This window comes from Thamnophis elegans, chromosome 9 (genome assembly GCF_009769535.1).
Source record: "Thamnophis elegans isolate rThaEle1 chromosome 9, rThaEle1.pri, whole genome shotgun sequence".
NCBI classification, from domain to species: Eukaryota; Metazoa; Chordata; class Lepidosauria; order Squamata; family Colubridae; genus Thamnophis; species Thamnophis elegans.
In genome coordinates, this window is record NC_045549.1 from 10813790 (window position 1) to 10834171 (window position 20382).

At 39.2% G+C, this 20382-nt stretch overlaps 1 protein-coding gene across 3 annotated transcripts; it reads right to left on the bottom strand.

The window, feature by feature from the left end:
- Positions 1–2318: 2318 nt before the first annotated feature.
- LOC116513044 (heterogeneous nuclear ribonucleoprotein D-like) lies at positions 2319–10904 on the bottom strand. Of its 3 annotated transcripts, none has more exons than XM_032223822.1 (8): positions 10639–10904; positions 6583–6751; positions 6314–6475; positions 5655–5786; positions 5442–5556; positions 4721–4888; positions 3596–3688; positions 2319–2407 (listed from the first exon to the last, which is right to left on the bottom strand). In XM_032223822.1, the coding sequence occupies exons 1-7, from the start codon at positions 10767–10769 to the stop codon at positions 3618–3620; spliced, it is 948 nt and encodes a 315-aa protein (XP_032079713.1). In that variant the 5' UTR covers positions 10770–10904; the 3' UTR covers positions 2319–2407; positions 3596–3617. The 3 variants fall into 3 exon arrangements, with proteins under 3 accessions (XP_032079713.1, XP_032079712.1, XP_032079711.1); XM_032223821.1 differs by lacking the exon at positions 2319–2407 and adding an exon at positions 3114–3206; XM_032223820.1 differs by lacking the exon at positions 2319–2407 and having other exon boundaries at positions 3276–3688.
- Positions 10905–20382: the final 9478 nt, after the last annotated feature.

Below are 20382 nucleotides of genomic sequence, written 5' to 3' on the forward strand. Positions count from 1 at the left end.
ATAATATATAAATTGTCATGTTTTATACACACCCCTAGAAAATCGATAAACTGAGGCTTGGGCTTTATTAGCAAACATTTGCTATTAAGGGCAAACTCGGAATATCAATTTTCTAGGGGAGTAGATAAAATAGATGACTCAAAAGCAATTAAAAACAATTTTTTAAATTTCCATTTAAAAAAAATAAAAATTATTTTTTTAAAAATAAAAGCAGATAAAATTCTCCCACTGAGCAGGGAACCGAAGACTAAAATCCTGCAACTGGGTGTTTTAAAGCACTGCTAGTCCCTTGCCATGAAGTGTTAAGGCAGAAATAAATTGGCCCAAATTTTTTGGGAGCTTTAAATGCCCCCCTCAATGTCAACCAGTCTCAAAGACATAATTATTTTAAATGAGGGGGAGGAATACAGGGAGCATTTAGAAAAATAAAAGTATTTGGAGGAGTCATCTTCAGCTTCCAACAAATCTTTAAAAAAAACCTTTATTATCTGTGATATTTGATACAGCACTTAAAACCACTGGAATCAGTTCGGAATTGTCAGTGGCTCTAATTTAACCTTTCATTCCAAACAGGATTAATTTTGAATCTTCTCATATTTTGGATGTTTTTATTCATACTTAAAACTACTGTATTTTTTAAAAAAATAGCTTTGCTTTCTTAAAATACAAGCAACACGTTTAGCCTTTCCCATTTTGTTCTGTGAATATCTTTATTTGCAATTAATCAGCCATGTATGGAAGTGAAAACTTATCAGCAAGAGTAAATATTAAGTTCATAACTCTTTTTTAAAAAGCAATTTGCTTCAAATTTTTCAATTAACTCTAAAACAAAACTCAACTGGGCCTCAAATGGGCAAAAATGAACTCAATAAAGCTGGTAATACACATTTTGTGATTTTGTTTTTTTTATGGATCACAGCTCATGAAAATGAAGTCCCTTTATGTCAAGCTCAAATCCTCTCTCGATTGCATCTATGGAACTTCCTTGAAACATGAAAATATAACTTTTAACTTTTTCTTTACTTTCCAGTAAAGCCTTAAACTCCTGAGGTTTTTCAGGTTGATCAGGTTCAACCAGAGTTAGCTTTCTGGGATTAGACATCAGCCAGTTGTTGCCATTTTCTGGGCAAAATAGTGTAACATTTTTTTAAAAAGTATAAAAATAAATCTTAAGTTTACAGACAAAATTAGCCTGAATGAGGTAGTTAAGTTTTGAAGCTGTTTATATTGATTCCTAATGCTGGGTTGACATGCAAACTTTCCCAACTATGCTACATTTTTGTATCTTTAGAACAGACTTAAATATTAACATTTTATCAAGATTGAAAAAATCATATTAAATTTTCTATTCAGGAAACTGTTCAAATTCATCTGATATAGGGTTTTTTGTGTGTAAAATCCTTTTGTTACTTATGCCTTAAGTAACATAATTTCTGCATAATTCAGGCTCCATTTTTTTTACTACGCTGAAATATTTGCCCAGCCAAATTATTTTCAGATAATCTATTTAAAAAAACATTTTAACCAACAAAATTATAGTAAAAAACAATCCTAATTGTGCTGCTTTCATAGTGATGAAGTATCATTTATCCAGAAACACCCACTATCCTGCTTCCATAAATTGGTTTTGCAGTCGTATTTTATCAGCATTATCTTGGCAGAGGGTTAGAAATAACAAAAGGTTTCAAGTGGCAGTACATTCAGAATATATTCTCAAAAGTACAAGTTATTTTTTTAAAAAAAGCTCAATTATTTAGCAGTCAGCATTTTTACCAAAGTTGATGGCTACATAAATAAGGTTTGTGTTCGCCTCTATGTGATCACAAAGTGGTCATTTCAATGCATGAAAATTTATTTATTAACATTTCTATACTGAAGATTCCCAGCAGTTAACAAAATTATAACAAATCATAAGGCATTACAACACAGGACACTACTGTTGAAATATCGTTCTATCTTTGCAGCCTCCTCACTGCAATTTTCTAAATCCAGGTACATATCACGGCACACTCCAGTGCTGCTGACCCTGCAAGTCCCAGCATCTGTTGGAAGCATGGCGACGGGGGGGTCTCAAAAACTGTCCACCTCTGCTCCTATACAGCAGTGCCAAGAGCACAACCTCGAAATGCAACAGTCACAGAAGGTAAGTTTTTTTTTATTTGAGTCATTCAACAGGAAATACAAATAAAATTGTATAAACACAAGAACCACATTGGCATCGTAACACAGATGACAAAAGGACCAAAAAGTAAAAACCATAAAGAAAACTAGCCGGTCACTATGTACAGTTAGACACTGCTGTGTCATACACTAAAAGTCTTTTACAAAACAATTTCATGTCACGAAGACTACCCCCTCCAGTCAAGTCCTTTAAACTTCTGCAAGATGGCTTTGCTGTAGTCTCTACCTATAAAACCAAGACAAAATCATTATGAGACCTGTGCAACGTTTAGAAGGATTTTTAAAAGGTCCATTTTCATGAACTGCTTTAAGTCCTCTATTTATTCCTTGCTTCACCGTTAAAGATCATATGCATCTGTCAACATGAAATACTTTTTGATAATCCAATTATATTTTACATCCCGGTTGACCAGTTCAGCTCAAACGATGGAGCTATGTCAAAGAACTGTAGAAGCTCAGCCACGTAGCTCTGGGTTTACTAGAAACCAAAAGCTGTAGTAGAAATCTTTCATAGCTTCAACCGCTAATGAAAATAGAAAAATGGCAATACACCAAGGAAAATTATTGTTAGTCAGGTGGTTAAAATAGAAGCTGTTATTTGCACATGATCTTTAATGTTCCCAGATTTAAAAGTTCGTTTTGGTTTGTAGATTTCACTAATAGCTATAAAAGAAAAAAAGCAAGCATTAAATCTTAAAGAACGAACACTTAAAATGAGGTCCACAATTGATATACAACACTAAACAGAAGGCCAAAAATGATTAAGCTGTAAAGGCATTTATGCACTTTAACTCCTGTAAAAAACCATTTTAAGTTAAGTTAAGACACTTAAATCGTCAAAGATTTTTAAAAAGAAGCCAAAGTCTGAAGTTTTCCACTTTAATCTTTACGCTGGTACATGAAGTTGGAAGAGACCATACCACAGGACAGCGTTTTCTGGTGTATGCCTTGCGCTCTGCCTGCAACGTGCGACCCCCAGAGATAGACGTGGTCAGGGTGACACACGGCCTGCAAGGAAGTTCCCGCTGGCGGGTACAAACAAGGTATAATGTCAGAGTTAGAAGACAACAATCTTGTTTTGCTTAAGTTGTACCCATTTCAGTACTTTACCTGTTGGTTAACACTTCTATTAAGTTTAATTATTCGTCTACACCACCTGGCACACAAAAAATGTAAACAGAAAAACTCTTATGTTTCTCTGACATGCTTAAGGACGACGAATCACCTTTTACAGAGTTAAAGATCTATAGACACTTAAAACAGAAAGTTTAACAGACATTCACACTTTTAATTTTCCTTTTTTAAAAAAAAACAAGCTATCCAAGAGAAGTGATTTTTTTAAAAAAATTATTTGTCTATTGATCTTTAAATTAGATTAGACATAGGAGAGGTGACGCATTCACCCAATACACACCTGTTTCTTCCCAAGTATTTCTTTAATATGGCTGGTAGTTGTTTTGGTGATTACCGCCACCTCGGGATGCCTTTCCATATGTGCTTTGCTGTCCTATTCCAAGAGAGAATATTGGAGTTTTGGGAACTGTAAGAAACTGCAGGTTGGTTTGACAAAAAGGCACTCTTGTCAAGCTAGACCTTACTATTTAAACACACACACACAAATATGTAATACTCCTACACTGACATTAACAATGTTAACAAATGTTCTACCTTAACTACTATTATAAAAAACATTTCAGAATATTGACTTAAGATAGTTTTTAAAATGATTTGGTCTCCGTGATTTACAATAAACTCAAGATCAAGACATTAGACAGTCCAAATAACATAGTTAAAAGTTAAAGAAGGTAAAGGTTTCCATATCTAGTCATGTCCAACTCTAAAGCATAGTCCTCATCTCCAACTCTTGGCTGAGGGAACAACAGCATTGTCCCAAGACAATTTACAAAGTCAACTGGCCATGTAAACGCCACAGGAGCACAGAACGCTGTTACCATCCCATCAAAGTGATACCTATTTCACTACTCGCATTTGCATGCTTTCAAACTGCTAGACAGACAGGAGCTGGAGTAAGAATCTCATCCCCTTGCATGGAGCTCGGGTCTCAAACCCAGGCTGTCAGCTCTCCAGCTGACAAGCTCGGCGTCTTCAACCATTCAGCTATCGGGGCCTCAAGTTCAAAGGGTTTTCAAAAAAACTGAACTTTTCAATGCATCTTTTAATAACTAATACAACTGTTAAGATTTCCCCAACTCTACAGGGAATGTTTTCAAAAAACATGCACCTACACTTCTGAATATGTGCAACAGTACCAGGTCTTCCCGGAAAGAGTTGTTCCAAAGGTTGGATGAGAAAACGTTTCGCTTCTCATCCAAGAAGCTTCTTCAGCTTTTTGCTGATGAGAAGGGAAACGTCTTCAAAGAAAAAACAAGGAAGTCCAGTTTCTTATTGAGAAAAAAAGCACCTTTGGGACAACCATGACCTGGATGACTAAGAATCTCCAGATTGGAAAGAGAGACTGACTAGAAAAGTTAATATAACTAAATGGATAATTAAATGGAAAGTCAAATGAAAATCTTACCACTGTAGTCAGCATATCCCTGGCCATAGCCGTAACTTGGGTAATTGTACCCAGAATAATCATATCCCCCATAGCTGCTGTAGCTTTGATCACTGTAAGGACTGTTGTAACTTCCATATCCTTGATCATAGTAATTGTTATACCCTTGATTCCAATTTTGGCCTTGACCTAAAAATGAAGTGATTGCAGCGTTAAAAGCCCACCATGTTTTTAAATTAATAAACAAGAAGTCGCTATAATGATTGCAAAGAACCGTATTTTTGGACTATAAGATGCTCCGTACTATAAGACACAATTAGCTTTAGAGAACAAGGGGGGAGGGAATCCGCTTCTGCCTCCATCGCCCGTTTGCCACACCTATTTGCCGCCGCAGCCCATTCCCCGAAAACTTTCAGCAGTGGCAGCAATAGGCAGTGGTGACCCCTGCCGCCTAGAACAGTTAATTGGCACCAGACCAACCCCCCTCCTCCTGCTGCAATATTCGCTCTATAAGACGCACAACAGACATTTCCATCCACTTTGTGTGTGTGTGTGGGGGGGTGTCTTATAGTCCAAAAAATACGGTATTTGCTTTGTTCCTTTCTAACGTAGTTTCCTGTCTGATATCCCAAAGCTTATGAGAAAAGCTAGGGTGTACTTTTCCTTCACACTAAAACTGAGGGATTTTTTCACAATTTTATTTCATGAGTTATATACACCAGTTACAATTTGCCATACTTACCCCTGCCACGTCCTCTGGATCCCCCACGCCCACCAGATGAAGCACCTCTGCCTCCCTTTTGTTGCTGCTGTTGCTGCCTATATACGTCTTTGGGCTGTGCTACTTTGATCTCACACTAGGACAAAAAAAAGAGTGTGTAATTTCATTACAAGATATATGAAGAATATATGAAGTTAAGTATTGCAGCTTCCGCAAGTAACAAATTACAAATACCTTGCCAGAACCAATCTGATGGTATCTGCTTTCCAGCAATTTCTTTACTGGTTCTTCATCCGAGTATGTGATGAAGCAGAAACCTCTCCTTTCGTTTGTTTTTGTGTCCATGGGAAGCTCTATATTCTCAATCTGCAAAGCCACATTATCAACAATCAAAGGGTATTCACACCTGACCCAAGCTCCTTATATAGGAGCTCCAATTTTTAAAACAATTTTTTTTCTTGGCACTTCTCTTCCTTTCTTTAAACTGCCTGGAAGGTATCAAAAACTTTATGGAATTGCATTCACATAAATTAACTCTATAAAGTTTAGCCCCTTCACTTTTGCCATACAACAAAACATTTTAGAAAATAATCACTAACACTTTACCATGTTTGTGTCATCTCTACCCTGACAATATAATAATCACTGTTTTGCTACAAATACTAATGTATCAAAAAAAAAAACAACCCCAAAGCAAATTCCATTCATTCCCAATATTTGCAGGCTATTTGGGCTGCTGTTTCTCGATTTAGAAGTTACCCAGGTCAAGTTAGTCAAAAGAAAATCCCAAAAACTACTCAAGCTTATTGCAATAAACTATGTTTTTAACTAGACATTAGACTGGATAACATACATACACACCCCATTTAAATAAAGGTTTAAATGGATTATACCTCTCCAAAACCGCCAAAATACTCCTTGATTTGTTCTTCAGATGTATCCGGACTCAGTCCACCAACAAACACTTTTTTGGGTGGCTCTTTCCCTTTCAGAGCTTTTGCCCTTTTGGGATCTATTAACTTGCCATCCAATTTGTGTTCTTTCAATTCCAAGACCTAAAAATAGAGATTTATTGATAATTTAGTTCCAGGAGGAAAAATCGACCCAGGGGTTTGGAATTGTTTTGAGAAGATTCCATGGTCCCACAGAGGTGACTACCTACCTTCTCCACACTGGCAGCATCTTTGAAAAGCACAAACCCAAACCCTCTTGACCTCCCTGTGACAGGATCTGTTTTTATTGTGCAATCCACCACTTCGCCAAAGCGAGACAAATACTCGGTCAAGTCTTTTTTGCTCGTATCCCAGCTTAGACCACCAATGAACATTTTACTGGAATGGGAAAAAAAAGTTTCAAAAAATGACATTCATACAAACAGTTATACATTGATCTAAAAAAATGTATTAGCTAATTTGCCCCAATTCAGGTTTTCAGATACAAATTGTACTTGGGGGGAAAAAATAAAGAAACACATTTTTTTAAACTGAAACATACACAAATTATTAATCTTCTCCAACATTTATAAAACATGTAAGTGATTCAGAATATCACCTAAAATCAGGTGAAGGGAAGAGCCAACTGTCCAACAATCCAAAATAGTTTTTCACATATGCTAGGTATGCGATACATTTTGAATATAAACAGCCTATCTTAAGCAAAAAAGCAAAACAAAACAGAAAGTGACTTCAGCCATTCTGGAAACATTCCAAATTCAAAACAGTCCCACAATTCAACCATGAAACACCATTTTCAAAATAGGGTGGTAAAACTTATGATGCAGTAGAATAGTACAGGCATACTTATGATACATGTCAAAATATTACTTTTTGAACTCTAAAAAAACCTTATTTGAATAAAGTACTGAAATTGGGTGTTTGAAATTTCTGCATGTCTCTACTAAATATGACTGTAAGGAACATAAACAATCTCAAAAATCCTTCTGATAATTAACATTTGAAAGTCTTTAAAAAGCAATGTTTTTATTTAAAAAAATTAAGAGCTTGTCTATAGAGATTCTGAAATTATGGCCAGCTATCTCAGCTCCATAGACAAAATTTGGAGTATGTTTATTTAAAAGGTTAATGGATTATAGTGGGATTTTTTTCCTAAATAATTTTTTCCCTGAATCAAAACAGTGTGATAAAATAACAAAACTACAGTACTTAGAGTTAGATGTAATTAGAGATCAAGGAAAGTAACTGGATTACTTCAATATTGTTGAAAAAAAGGTAAAAAATAACAACAGATTCCAAGGAAGTAACTTTTAAAAAACAGCAAAAACTTGCACATTTTATTCAAAGTTAGGTGGGCAATCACACCTTCCTATAAAATCAGAATATAGCATTGTACCTATGAACTTGTTACAAAGGTATTTTGCAAATTATCACAGCAATTGTGACACTGGATAAGCAAATCCAAATCTTCCTGATGCCAGTTCAATTTCTTAATCATTACACTGCAACTGTGTAAATTCTCCTTAACCATAAGTGCATGTAAGAGGTTTATGCATTTGAAGTGAAAGTCCAATTACTGCAGCTCTTCTACAAAAGTGACATTTCTTCATGAAGCAATAGTTCTTTTAAATGTACTTAAAACAAATAACTGCAACAGGAAAACCGAAATCACGTCTGCCAAAAGCTAAAGGAACCACAAATTTAGCAGTGGGAGATAAATGCTAAGACATAACTAGTATGATGTTGATTTTGCTAATAGGCCACAATAGGGGCCTCAGGTTTGCCATAGAAAAAGGGAACAGTAGATTCAGAGTTCAGAGCTCACCATCTTCAAACTTTCCTATATAGAATTTCAGCGTACACTACCTTGATTGTATTTTACTTCATTATCTTCTCAGTGTCAAAGTAACACACACACACACACACACACTATTGCCTCATTTTATCTTCACAGCAATCAACCATAAATTGGCTAAGGGGGCACACAACAAACGAAAAATCAGTTAAGACTTATCATCTTATTCTCAAGCATCAGAACCACACTAAAGCTAAGGTAGGGTTCCTGAAAACCAACAATCCTCAAATATAAACATATCTTCCATAAACTTATATGAAAGATGGAAAGATATATCCTTCGTAGTTGTGAAGAATGCCATTTTGTGACATTTGAAACTTGAAGCATTCAAAATTTGTACTATATTCTCCAAAGACTCAAGGATCCTTCATCTGCACCCAAAATAACAATCCAAGCAACTTGTTGCATAGGTTTAATCATACAAGTCCTTTGCAACTTTTCTGGATCCATTTTGGCTTCCAAGTGCTACATGTAGCTCTCTCCCTAGGCCAGGGTTCTCCAACCTTGGCAACTTTTAAGACTTGTGGACTTTAACTCTCTTGAGTTCCTCAGCCAGAGGAGTCACATGTCTTACTTAAAGTTGCCAAGGTTGGAGACCTTTGCCCTGCACATGGCTCACCTTCTGCTATTTGCAGTCCTCAACTTCTAACGATTCATTTAGTGATCATTCAAAGTAGCAACAGCACTGAACAAGTGACTTCAAGACTGTTTCCCCCCCCCCTTCAAAAAAAAGCATCCCCAAGGTCAAATGTTGGACAGTTGGCAACTGGTGTGTTATTTATGATTGTTTCAGTGCCCCAGAGATACATGATCAACTTTTGTGACTTTTTGACAAGCAAAGTCAATAGCGAATCCAGATTCACTTAACTGCAAGTTATTAACTTAACTGCCTTGATTTACCTAACTGTAGCAAGAAAGGTTGTAAAATGGGGCAAAACCCATATAAAACTTGCTTAGCTACAGATGTTTTGGGTTCAATTGTGGTGGTAAGTCAAGAACTACTTGTAATCCCAAGGCGTTCTCTTGCTTCCAATCATCTTTTAGACCAATCTCAAACTTGGCAACTTTAAAGACATGCAGCCTTCCAACTCCCTCAATTCCTTAGCCAACAATGCTATGAGTTGAAGTAGAGAGATTTTAAAAGTTTTGGCCATGCTTTAGACCAAATATTAAAAGAGCAGAATATTTTCCCTAAAAGGGAGGCAGAAACTCACCCCCCCCCCTACCTTTGTCAATGGGCCATTAAGACCTGGACCAGTCTATTCTACATCAGAGGTCTCCAACCTTGGCAACTTTAAGGACTTTAACTTAGGGACTTCAACTCCCAGCATTCCTCAGCCAGCACAGCCCCCCCACCTTTGTCAATGGGCCATTAAGGCCTGGACCAGTCTATTCTACATCAGAGGTCTCCAACCGTGGCAACTTTAAGACTTGTGGACTTCAATTCCCAGCACACCATTGTCCTATAGGTTGCCGGTTGCATCACGAGGCAAAGATCAAGCTGGCTGAGGAATGCTGGGAGTTGAAGTCCACAAGCTTTAAAGTTGCCAAAGTTGGAGACCCCTGCCTTAAGACAATCCTTCAGCTCCCGATGTAATCCAGGTGCGTTGGGCTGGATCTCAGCCGAGAATAAAATCCATAATTTAATATATCTAAGAGAACACACAGCTCCCCTACAACAAGGAGAGTAGCAAATAACATGAATCTTGATCTGAAAGGTTGGAACCCTGGAAAAAGATCGCCCTGGGGAGAATCAGACCCAAGATCCCTCTTAAAAATAAAACGTATTTAAAAATAAATATATAAATCGGGGGCTTTTCGGCCAGCCACGCTTACAAGGCGCAAAAGGGAAGGCACCAAGCGAAGGCCGGCAAGGATCTGGCGGCGGCGTCCTCGCCCCGCCCCACAATGCACCTTCTTGGCCAACTCCGCCCCCCTTCCAAAGTTGCCAAGGTTTGAGCTCGCCCCGCCCACCCGACGGGGCGAGCAACGCGCATCCGCGGCCGCTTAGCACCCGCCTTCAACATCCAGGCCCGCCCACTCTCTTCCTATAGGCTGCCGGTTGCATCACGAGGTAACGATCAACCTCCTCCCGCCGCTCCACCCATTCGGACGTGGAGATCCGCCCCCCCTCGCCCTCTCGCGAGAAGCGATGTGTGTGTGTGAAAAGACACAAAGGGAATTGCAGAGGCGGGAGGCGCGACGCTCAGCAAGGAAGAGCGCGATCACGTGGCAACTGCCGGGCGAAAGGCATTGCTGAGGGCTCCCCCCCGTCATCCCTTTTTTTTAAAACAGGCCAAAATGGCGCCCGACTCATCGACTCGATCTCCTCCCCTTCTGCTCACCCTCCCTCGTTCGGCCAAGCTTCCCCTTTCTCCCTCCTTGTGGCGGGATCGATTCCCCTTCGTACCCGTCATCCTGCTGGTTCTTGCTGGCGTTGATCTTCGAGCCTTCGGCGAACTCTTCCTGGCCGCCGCCGCCACCGCCGGAGCTTGTGTTGTTGTTGTTGTTGCTACTGCCGTAGTCGGTGTTCTCCTCCATAGTGGGAACGGGCCGAAAAAGGGGGGAGCGGGGGGGAAAAAAAAGCGCGCGGACACCGACGCAAAGGAAAGAGATTGACTGACTACGCGGTCCGACCCGAGTATTAAAATGGCGGCCGTAACAAGAGATCCGGGCAGAGCCTGCGCTGCGTTTATATAGGGACCCCCTTGGCCAATCAGGGCGCTCCGGCAGCGCAGGCGCAATGCGGCTTCTGAAGGAGCGGCGGCGGGTGGCGGGGTTGCCCGTGGCGGAAGGGCAGCGGCGGGAGGCGGGGAACTGCTTTTATGTCTCGGGGAGCCCAACACGCCTCTTCACAGGCTTCCCTTTGCAATGGGAACTTTGTGGATCCCGGTCCCTTTTCCGACATAGTTTCCTGAATTTAGGCCGGCCTCCGTTGCAACAAAGCTAACCTACCTAATGTGACAAAGCATGGCTTTCATCAGGAATTCCCCCTCAAAACACATGTGCACATATATGTCCAGACCCGGGAGCGGATCAGCGACCGCCCTCACGTGTGCAGATCGTAACTTGTGAACACCACGCGGGTACATATGTTGTGCACTGACAAAGTATTATTATATTATATACTTTACTCATTAAACATGAAACTCAGCCAACTGAACATTCAAATATGCATCACAAATGCCATTGATTGGTGCTAATACGGATTGCTGCCAGCGTCCTAGGGATCAACCAAGAACCTTCTTAAAATATAGGATGTTCCGAGTAGCATAGTTTTTTGCAGTTCCGCTGGTGTTATTGCAGGAAACTGCAATTTGTTGATGTGTCTTGTAAAATTCTTGGACATGGTGCCAAGTGCCCCGATGACAATGGGTATCACTGTTACATGCTTCATCCATAGCCGTGTAGTTTCGATGGCCGGGTTGCAATATTTCATGATTTTTTTCTAGTTCTTTTTCTTTGACTCTGGCATCTCCAGGAACAGCGATATCAATAAACTTTACACTTCGGCCCTCTACATCTTTTCTGTATTCTTGTTTCGTCTGTTGGACCTTCAATAGATTTTTGTTCTTTACTTCGATTAATAGATGTTCTTGACTTTCTTTTAAATAATCAGCAAGATCTTCACCTTCTCATTTTCGATAACTTTTTCCACATTATTATTCGCAACAACAGAATTGTATCACAGCGGCCAGTTGTTTCGCCGGATTTGGCATTGGTTACTAGTCGGGCCCCACCCAGGGGCCTAGGACGTCGTAATGTATTTTCGTAATATGCGTGCAGATCCAAGCAGTGCGGCTTTTTGCATTTGACTGATGGTGATTTTGTCAATTTTTAACTGTTTTAAATGTAATTCCAGTGCTTTTGGAGTAGCACCCAGTGTGCCAATTACCACTGGAATTACCACTGCTGGTTTGTGCCATAGTCGTTGAATTTCGATTTTTAAGTCCTGGTATTCTGCGATTTTTTCATGTTCTTTCTCAGCAACCCTGCTATCACCTGGTATTGCGATGTCTATGATTGTGACCTTATTTTTCTCAACCAGTGTGATGTCTGGTGTATTATGCGCCAGTATTTTGTCCGTTTGTATACGGAAATCCCACAAGATCTTGACCATCTGATTTTCGGTGACTTTTTCAGGCTGATGTTCCCACCAGTTTGTTGCTGTTTTAATATTATAATTCTTGCACAAATTCCAATGGATCATTTGTGCTACTGAATTGTGCCGCAATTTATAATCAGTCTGCGCGATTTTTTTACAGCAGCTGAGTATGTGATCAACAGTTTCATCAGCTTCTTTGCAAAGTCTGCATTTGGCATCATCAGAGGATTTTTCGATTTTGGCCTTAATGGCATTTGTGCGGATAGCTTGTTCTTGCGCAGCCAGAATTAGTGACTCTGTTTCTTTCTTTAATGTACCTGTTGTTAACCATAACCAAGTTTGTTCACTGTCCACTTTATCTTTTATTTTTTCCAGAAATTGGCCATGCAGTGCTTTGTTCTGCCAACTCTCCATTCTTGATTTGATCACATCTTTTCTGTATTCTTGTTTCGTCTGTTGGGCCTTTAGTAGTTTTTTGTTCTTTACTTCAATTAATAGATGTTCTTGACTTTCTTTTAAATTTATTATTATTGTTGTTGTTGTTGTTGTTGTTGTTGTTATTATGTTAATCTTTGGTGAGATTCACAGCCAACAGCCCGAGTCCTAACCAAGGACCTAGGAACAGTTAAGGTAACGTCAGAGAATATAAGCTGTCCCAAGTAGGGTGGTTTTTTGTAGTCAGAATGTTCAAATCCAATAAATTTAGTATTATTTAAATTATTATATTTATTTTATTATTATATTTACATCATCATCATTATTATCGCAAAAACAGAATTATTATTATTATTATTATGTTGTTGTTATTATTATTATCAACCGGGCCCTTGCATGGGCTGCATTGAGAGGAGCTGAAGGGCTATTGCCTGAAAAAAATTTCTCCCCCCTCCTTAAAATCTTTTTCTTAAAGTAGGCTCTGCATTTTCCTTCATTCGTTAAGAAGTGTCAAGTCTTAAAATGCGGGCCCGGTTTATATCCCTTCGTATTTTTCTCTGCATTATTTTTTGCCTCCCGCTTTAAAAAAAAAATCACAAACTCTGGTTGAAAGATCCCTTGCAATTTCAAAAGATCTTTTTGACATAATGACGTGGAGCCTTTATTGATTAGCCCTTGGGCCATATCAAAGTGCAAAGTTCCAGAAACAAATTATTACTAAAATTTGATAAAGGCAATTTAAAATGAAATTTGATAAAATACAATTTAAAATGGAATTGGAATAAAATACGATTTAAGATGGAATTGGAATAAAATAGCCTAAAATGAAATTGGAGTAGAATACAATAATTTAAGATATAGATAAAATATGATAAAATTATACTTTGGTGTCACCCGAAATTAAAATATCTTTTTATTTATTTGGGTTTTGTAGAGAAACTGCCTAACCCTTATTAATTTTCTCATGTTATATTGGGGAATTATTTGGCAGATATTTTCCTACAGTATTTACTCAAGAATGCATTTTCCAGGGCTCCTTTTTACTATAACCACTGATTGCACGCTTCATCTGCAATCTATAGGCCATATAAACAGGACACTTTATTTTGAAAGTATAGCAAAGAACATCACAGACCAATTGTTAGGATATACATTAGGGTTATTTCCTTTTTTTTTTTTAAAGTAAACCTTTAAATGGAAAGGTTTACTTTGCATCTATACTGACTGGCATTTCCAAATAATAAAATGAAAATCTTTGAAAATCTGTGTATCTGCTTCGAACTCTTTAGACATGCTGAAAGATAATTTTATTCCAACAAAATTTTCCAAATGATTTAATGTTTATGAATTATTTTAAACTAAAGTTAATCTACTCTTATTACACATATGTAATAGCTTTTAAATTATTTCTGTTCTACATGACTAACGTTAACAAATGGACTAGGTACAGTGGTTCCCAAACTTGGCAACTTTAAGACTTGTGGACTTCTGCTGGCTGGAGAATTCTGGGAGTTGAAGTCCACAAGTCTTAAAGTTGCCAAGTTTGGGAACCACTGGACTAGGAGATACTGGTCTGCAATTATATTCTATATAATACGAGTTGGCTGTCTCACACATAACTGTTTTCTTTGGAAAACTGACAAACTGACATAATGTCCCCTTCCTGTTACAAAACTGGTGGAAAACCCATATCTGTGGAGAGAGTATTTAGGAGAACATCACCTCTAAATAGGAATATAAAAGATTAATTGGGTATAAAATATCAGTGGAACATAATTTGTGGTTGGAACTAAGGCACTGATGAAGCAAGCAGCATTGTTGTTTTTCAAAAATATTAATAATTTATTAAATTTGTATGCTACTTGATTCTCAACTACTCTGGACAACTCTCAACAATCAAATCAGAGTAAAATACCATGAAAATAAAACATTACTTAAAACAGTGAGAACAGAGGAAATGAAATTTAAAAAATAGACATAGCTTAATCAGGGAATCTGAGTCACATTCGTTTTTTTTAACTATCTCCAATTTCTTAAGCAAACTTAACAACAAAAGAGGAGGCAAAATGACGCTAAAGATTGCATTCTCTAGAGCCATTTCTGTGTCTCCGTGATTTCCAAATACGTTGGATTTCAATTTCCATCATCCCCATGCAACCCTAGACCCAGCCAGCATGGCAATGCTCACATTCGAAGGTCCATGATGGGAGAGGACTCTCCTAGAAAATATATATAAAATCCCATTGTATGTATGGAGCCACCCAAAAATAAATTCACCAATACCTATTTTTTTAGCCAAACTCTTGATTTGTTTTTTGAAGATTACAAAAAACTGAATCACATCACTGGCAACTGCAAATACCGTATTTATTAAAATTACAAAGGTTATAGCTGAAGCGGATTCATCATGATTAAGGGAAGATGAATCACTACCATAATTCACCATAGAGAGGCTCGATATTAGAAATAATCATGGAATGAGGTCCCCTTATGCAAAAGCAATGTATCTTTGAATGTCTAGTCCATACCGCTAAAAGAGAAGAGAGGTAGAAGACTTTGCCCTTTATGCTTTTGGGGCTTCCCAGAGACAAAACAGTTAGATCATACTTAGGAAAAAAAAGATTTTATTTTCCTGGGCTCCAAGATGACCACAGATGGGGACTGCAGCCAAGAAACTAAATGACGCTTGCTCCTGGGGAGGAAAGCTATGGCAAATCTAGACAGCATACTAAAAAGCAGAGACATCCCCCTGCCAACAAAAGTGCCTATAGTCAAGGCTATGGTTTTCCCCAGTTGCAATGCATGGCTGTGAAAGTTGGACCATAAGGAACGCTGAGCACCAAAGAATGGAGGCTTTTGAACTCTGGTGCTGGAGAAGACTCCTGCGAGTCCCTTGGACTGCCAGGTGATCCAACCAGTCAGTCTTAGAGGAGATGAACCCTGACTGCTCTTTAGAAGGCCGGATCCTGAAGATGAAACTCAAGTACTTTGGCTACCTAAGGAGAAGGAAGGACTCCCTGGAGAAGAGCCTCATGCTGGGAAGGATTGAGGGCAAAAGAAGAAGGGGGCAACAGTGAAGGAGGTGGCTGGATGGAGTCACTGAAGCAGTCGGCGTGAGCTTAAATGGACTCCAGAGGATGGTAGAGGACAGGAAGGCCTGGAGGAACATTATTCATGGGGTCGCAATGCGTCGGACACGACTTCACAACTAACAAGAAGAAGGGAAAAAGATCTTCAACCTACCATCAGTATAGGTAGTCCTACACTTACAAGGACAATTGAGCCAAACATATCTGTCGCTATGCAAGAGAGTTAAGTAATTTTTGCTCAATTTCACAACCCTTCTTGCCACCGCTGTCAAATCACTGCAGTTGCTAAGTTAGTAGTAACACAGTTGTAAGATGATGAACATGTTTTCCCCACTGACTTTATCGGAAGTTCGCAAAAGATGAGCTCATGACCCCAGGACATTGCAACCATCATAAATATGAACCAGTTGCCAAGCATCTGAATTTGAAACAACTTCAGTCATTAAAACCAATGGTTGTAAGTAGAACATTACCCCTAGGCACATTTGGAAATTTAAGGACATGCTTGGGGGTGGGGGGGACTGCTATAATGCTGATGATGTTCTTGTATCAATCAATCAGAGTACAGCTGGAAGGGACCTTGGAGGTCTTCTAGTCCAGCCCTCTGCTCAAGCAGGAGACCCCTTACAATTTCAGATGAGTGAATGTCCAGTCTCTCCTTAAAAACCTCCAGTGATGAAGCACCCACAACTTCTGAAGGCAAGTTGCTTCATTGCTTAATTGTCGTCACTGTTAGGAAGCTTCTCCTCAATTCCAAGTTCCTTCTCTCCTTGATTAGTTTCCATTCATTGTTTCTTGTCCTGTCCTCTGACGCTTTGGAAAAGCGCCCCTCCTCTTGGTGGCAGCCTCTCAAATACTGGAACGCTGCTATCATGTCACCCTTACTCAAAAAGAGACAAAAAATAGGCTGTGAAAATATCTAGTCCCCTTGCATCCTGGACATAAATTGCTTCAACTCCTACCCTCAAAACGGCACTCTGCACACATAACTAGACACAAGGGCAGTTTTTTCCCCAAGTGCCATTCTCTCTGCTAAACATCTAATCCCTACAACACTGTCAAATTATCTAAGACTGTATTACTATTATTCTTCTCTTCCTTCCTAGTACCTATCTCTTTCCATTTATGACATATAACCATGTTGCTTGTATCTTTAAAATTTATAGTTTTGAGTCCCCTGGGGGGGGGAAGGGCTGCATATAAATATAATAAATGATAATGATAGTTTTGTTTTCTAGTATAATTTGATTGCTTATTAGTAACCTATGACTATCTCTAAGTTTTGTATCTTACGATTCTTGATGAATGTATTGTATTTTATTTTTTCCTTATGTACACTGAGAGTATATGCACCAGACAAATTCCTTGTGTGTCCAATCACACTTGGCCAATAACGAATTTTATTCTATGCTATGCTATGCTTATTCTATTCCGTTTTCTCTAGACTAACCATACCCAATTCCTACAACCTTTCTTCACATATTTTAGCCTCCAAGCCCTTAATCATCTTAGCTACTCTTCTTTGCACTTTTTCCAAAATCTCAACATGTTTTATTTTTTTGGTAATGTGCCCAAAACTGGATGCAGTATTCCAGAAACGGCTTTACTAAGACTTTATAAAGCGGTACTAATACTTTTTTATTCTATGCCTGTTTATACAACCAAGGGTTGTATAATATACAATTATATTTTTTTTTAAAAACCCGCAGGCACAACCTCTTCAAACGCCTCGTGTGCGAAAGCGAAACTGGCTTTCACTTTTATTTAGCATGGCAGTCAAAAATGGTCTCCTCTCCTTGTGACAAAAGCGTGTGTAAGTACATAACTATAACAACTGCACAGTGTAGATTAAAGTATGTTGCTAACTTCTAGCTAGCAGTTATAAAGGAATGTGTTATGTATGTAAAAAGGGAAGAAAAACAAAAACGACCTGTATGTACATATGAGGTATACTAATACCCAAGCGTTGAAAAGATGAAAATTGTGATATAAAATGAAGAAAATGGCTTAATTTTTTTTTTTAAATGGTCTCCTTTTCAGCAGCTGGGCACCCTTTCAAGCAAAACTCCTGAAGCATCAGAAATGTCTTTAGAGTTTAGACATCCCCCTAAAAACCAGGCACCATGAAGTTTTAACCCACCTTGAAGTATCACAGTATTAACTGCACCGTTTCCAAAGCCAGGAAGGAAGGAAGGGATGTAGAGGCTTCAAATAGCCTTCCTTGCGCGGTCGACAAAAGTTTGTTTTAGACATTTCGGATTCAGAAGAATTGGAAATCGGGCTTCAAAGATGCGCAGGGCAGCCCCCCCCCCCCCGTTCTGATCCCCTTCTGATCGAAGAGGCCAGCTCTTCGCTTTCGCAGCCCTTTCCAAGGGCGCAGGACCAATTCCACGGTTCGCGTACCACCACCACCTACCACCACCCCGTGCAACGCGGTCCAAAACTCTGCCCTTCCACGCGCAACTTTTGAAAAGCACCGTCTTTCCTTAGGAGGAAACCCCCAAGGACGCTCCGCAGCACGCCAAGACGCCTTCGCGCCCCCCCCCTCGTGCTCGATCCATTTTACACACGCAAATCGATATAAATAGACACAAGACACAGGCGCATGCACACGCACTGGGAAAATGGCCGCTCGCCTTACACAACATGGTCGTTCGGGGCGTGCACGTTCACGCGCGGGCTCCCTTTTAACCTCGCGCCGAGTTTCGGGAAGGGGCTCCTTCCTCGAAGCGCGCGGGTGGGTGTGTAATTAAGGCCGAGTCTCTCCTCTCTTGGATACGATCGAGGGCCACGGCAGCCTTTTGCACGCCCGTTGCACCCTGCAAGCACGCGCGCGCACACACACGCACGCCCAGAAATCATCGTTTCCTGGCCAAGCATGGTGGCCTTTATTTTATTTTTTAATAAACTCGCCTCTTCCAACCAGGAAATATTGCAAGCTTTTTTTTTGGGGGGGGGGCTGGACTGGAGTCCCGGGCACGAAGGAAGCCTGCGCAAACGGGAGAGGGGGGCGGGAATAGCCCCCTCCGCGGGATTTGCACCGAGAGCCGCGTGCAACAGCCTTGCACCCGGCGTCTCGTGCAAGTCCGAGGCAAGATGCAAAAAAAAAAAAAAAAAAAAAAACCCTCCCAAGAGAAGAACTAGGGAAACGCACAGCAGTTTACGCGCTTTTTGGGGGGGGGGGGGCATTTATTGTATTTATTTTTATTTTATTGACTGATTTTATTCCGTCAAGCACGAATGGAGTAACAGATAGAAGTCTAAACATGATTCTGCAATCCAACAAAACAGACGCAGACTTCAGAGGATAATCCGAACTGCAGAAAAAAAACCATTGCTGCCAACCTGCTTTCCATTGAGACCTGTACACTGCACGAGTCAAAAAGAGGGCCGTGAAAATATCTACAGACCCCTTGCATCCTGGACATAAATTGTTTCAACTCCTACCCTCAAAACTACGCTATAGGGCACTGCACACCAAGACAACTAGACACAAGGACAGTCCCCCCAACACCATCACTCTGCTAAACAAATAATTCCCTCACCACTGTCAAACTATTCACTAAGGCTGCATTACTATTACTATTAGTCTTCTCGTCGTTCCTATCTCCTCCCACTTATGCCTGTATGACTGTAACTTTGTTATTTGTACCCTTACGATTTATATTGTTTCCTGATTGCTTATTTGTTCCCTATGACTATAAGTGTCTTACCTTAAGATTCTTGACAATGTATCTTGTCTTTTTATGTATACTCAGATCGTATGCATCAAAGACTAATTCCTTGTGTGTCCAATCACACTTGGCTAAGAAATTATTCTATTCTATCTTATTCTATTCTATCTTACTCTATGCTATGCTTTTTCTATTCTATATCATTCTATGCTATGCTATTTCTATTCTATTCTATATCTTACTCTATGCTATGCTTTTTCTATTCTATATCATTCTATGCTATGCTATTTCTATTCTATTCTATATCTTACTCTATGCTATGCTTTTTCTATTCTATTCGCTATCCTATGCTATGCCATGCTATTTCTATTCTATATCATTCTATGCTATGCTATTTCTATTCTATATCTTACTCTATGCTATGCTTTTTCTATTCTATTCTATATCTTATCCTATGCCATGCTATTTCTATTCTATATCTTTATGCTATGCTTTTTCTATTCTATTCTATATCTTATCCTATGCCATGCTATTTCTATTCTATATCTTACTCTATGCTATGCTTTTTCTATTCTATTTTATATCATTCTATGCTATGCTATTTCTATTCTATTCTATATCTTATCCTATGCTATGCCATGCTATTTCTATTGTATTCTATATCTTATCCTATGCTATGCTATTTTTTATTGTGTTCTGTATCATTCTATGCTATTTCTATTCTATTCTATTGTATTCTAATTTATTCTATGCTGTGCCAATCCTATTCTATTCTATTGTAATTATGAATACATGAAATACAAGGGAATATTAGGAATATTAGGCTTGCAAACCCCCCCCCCCCGCAACTT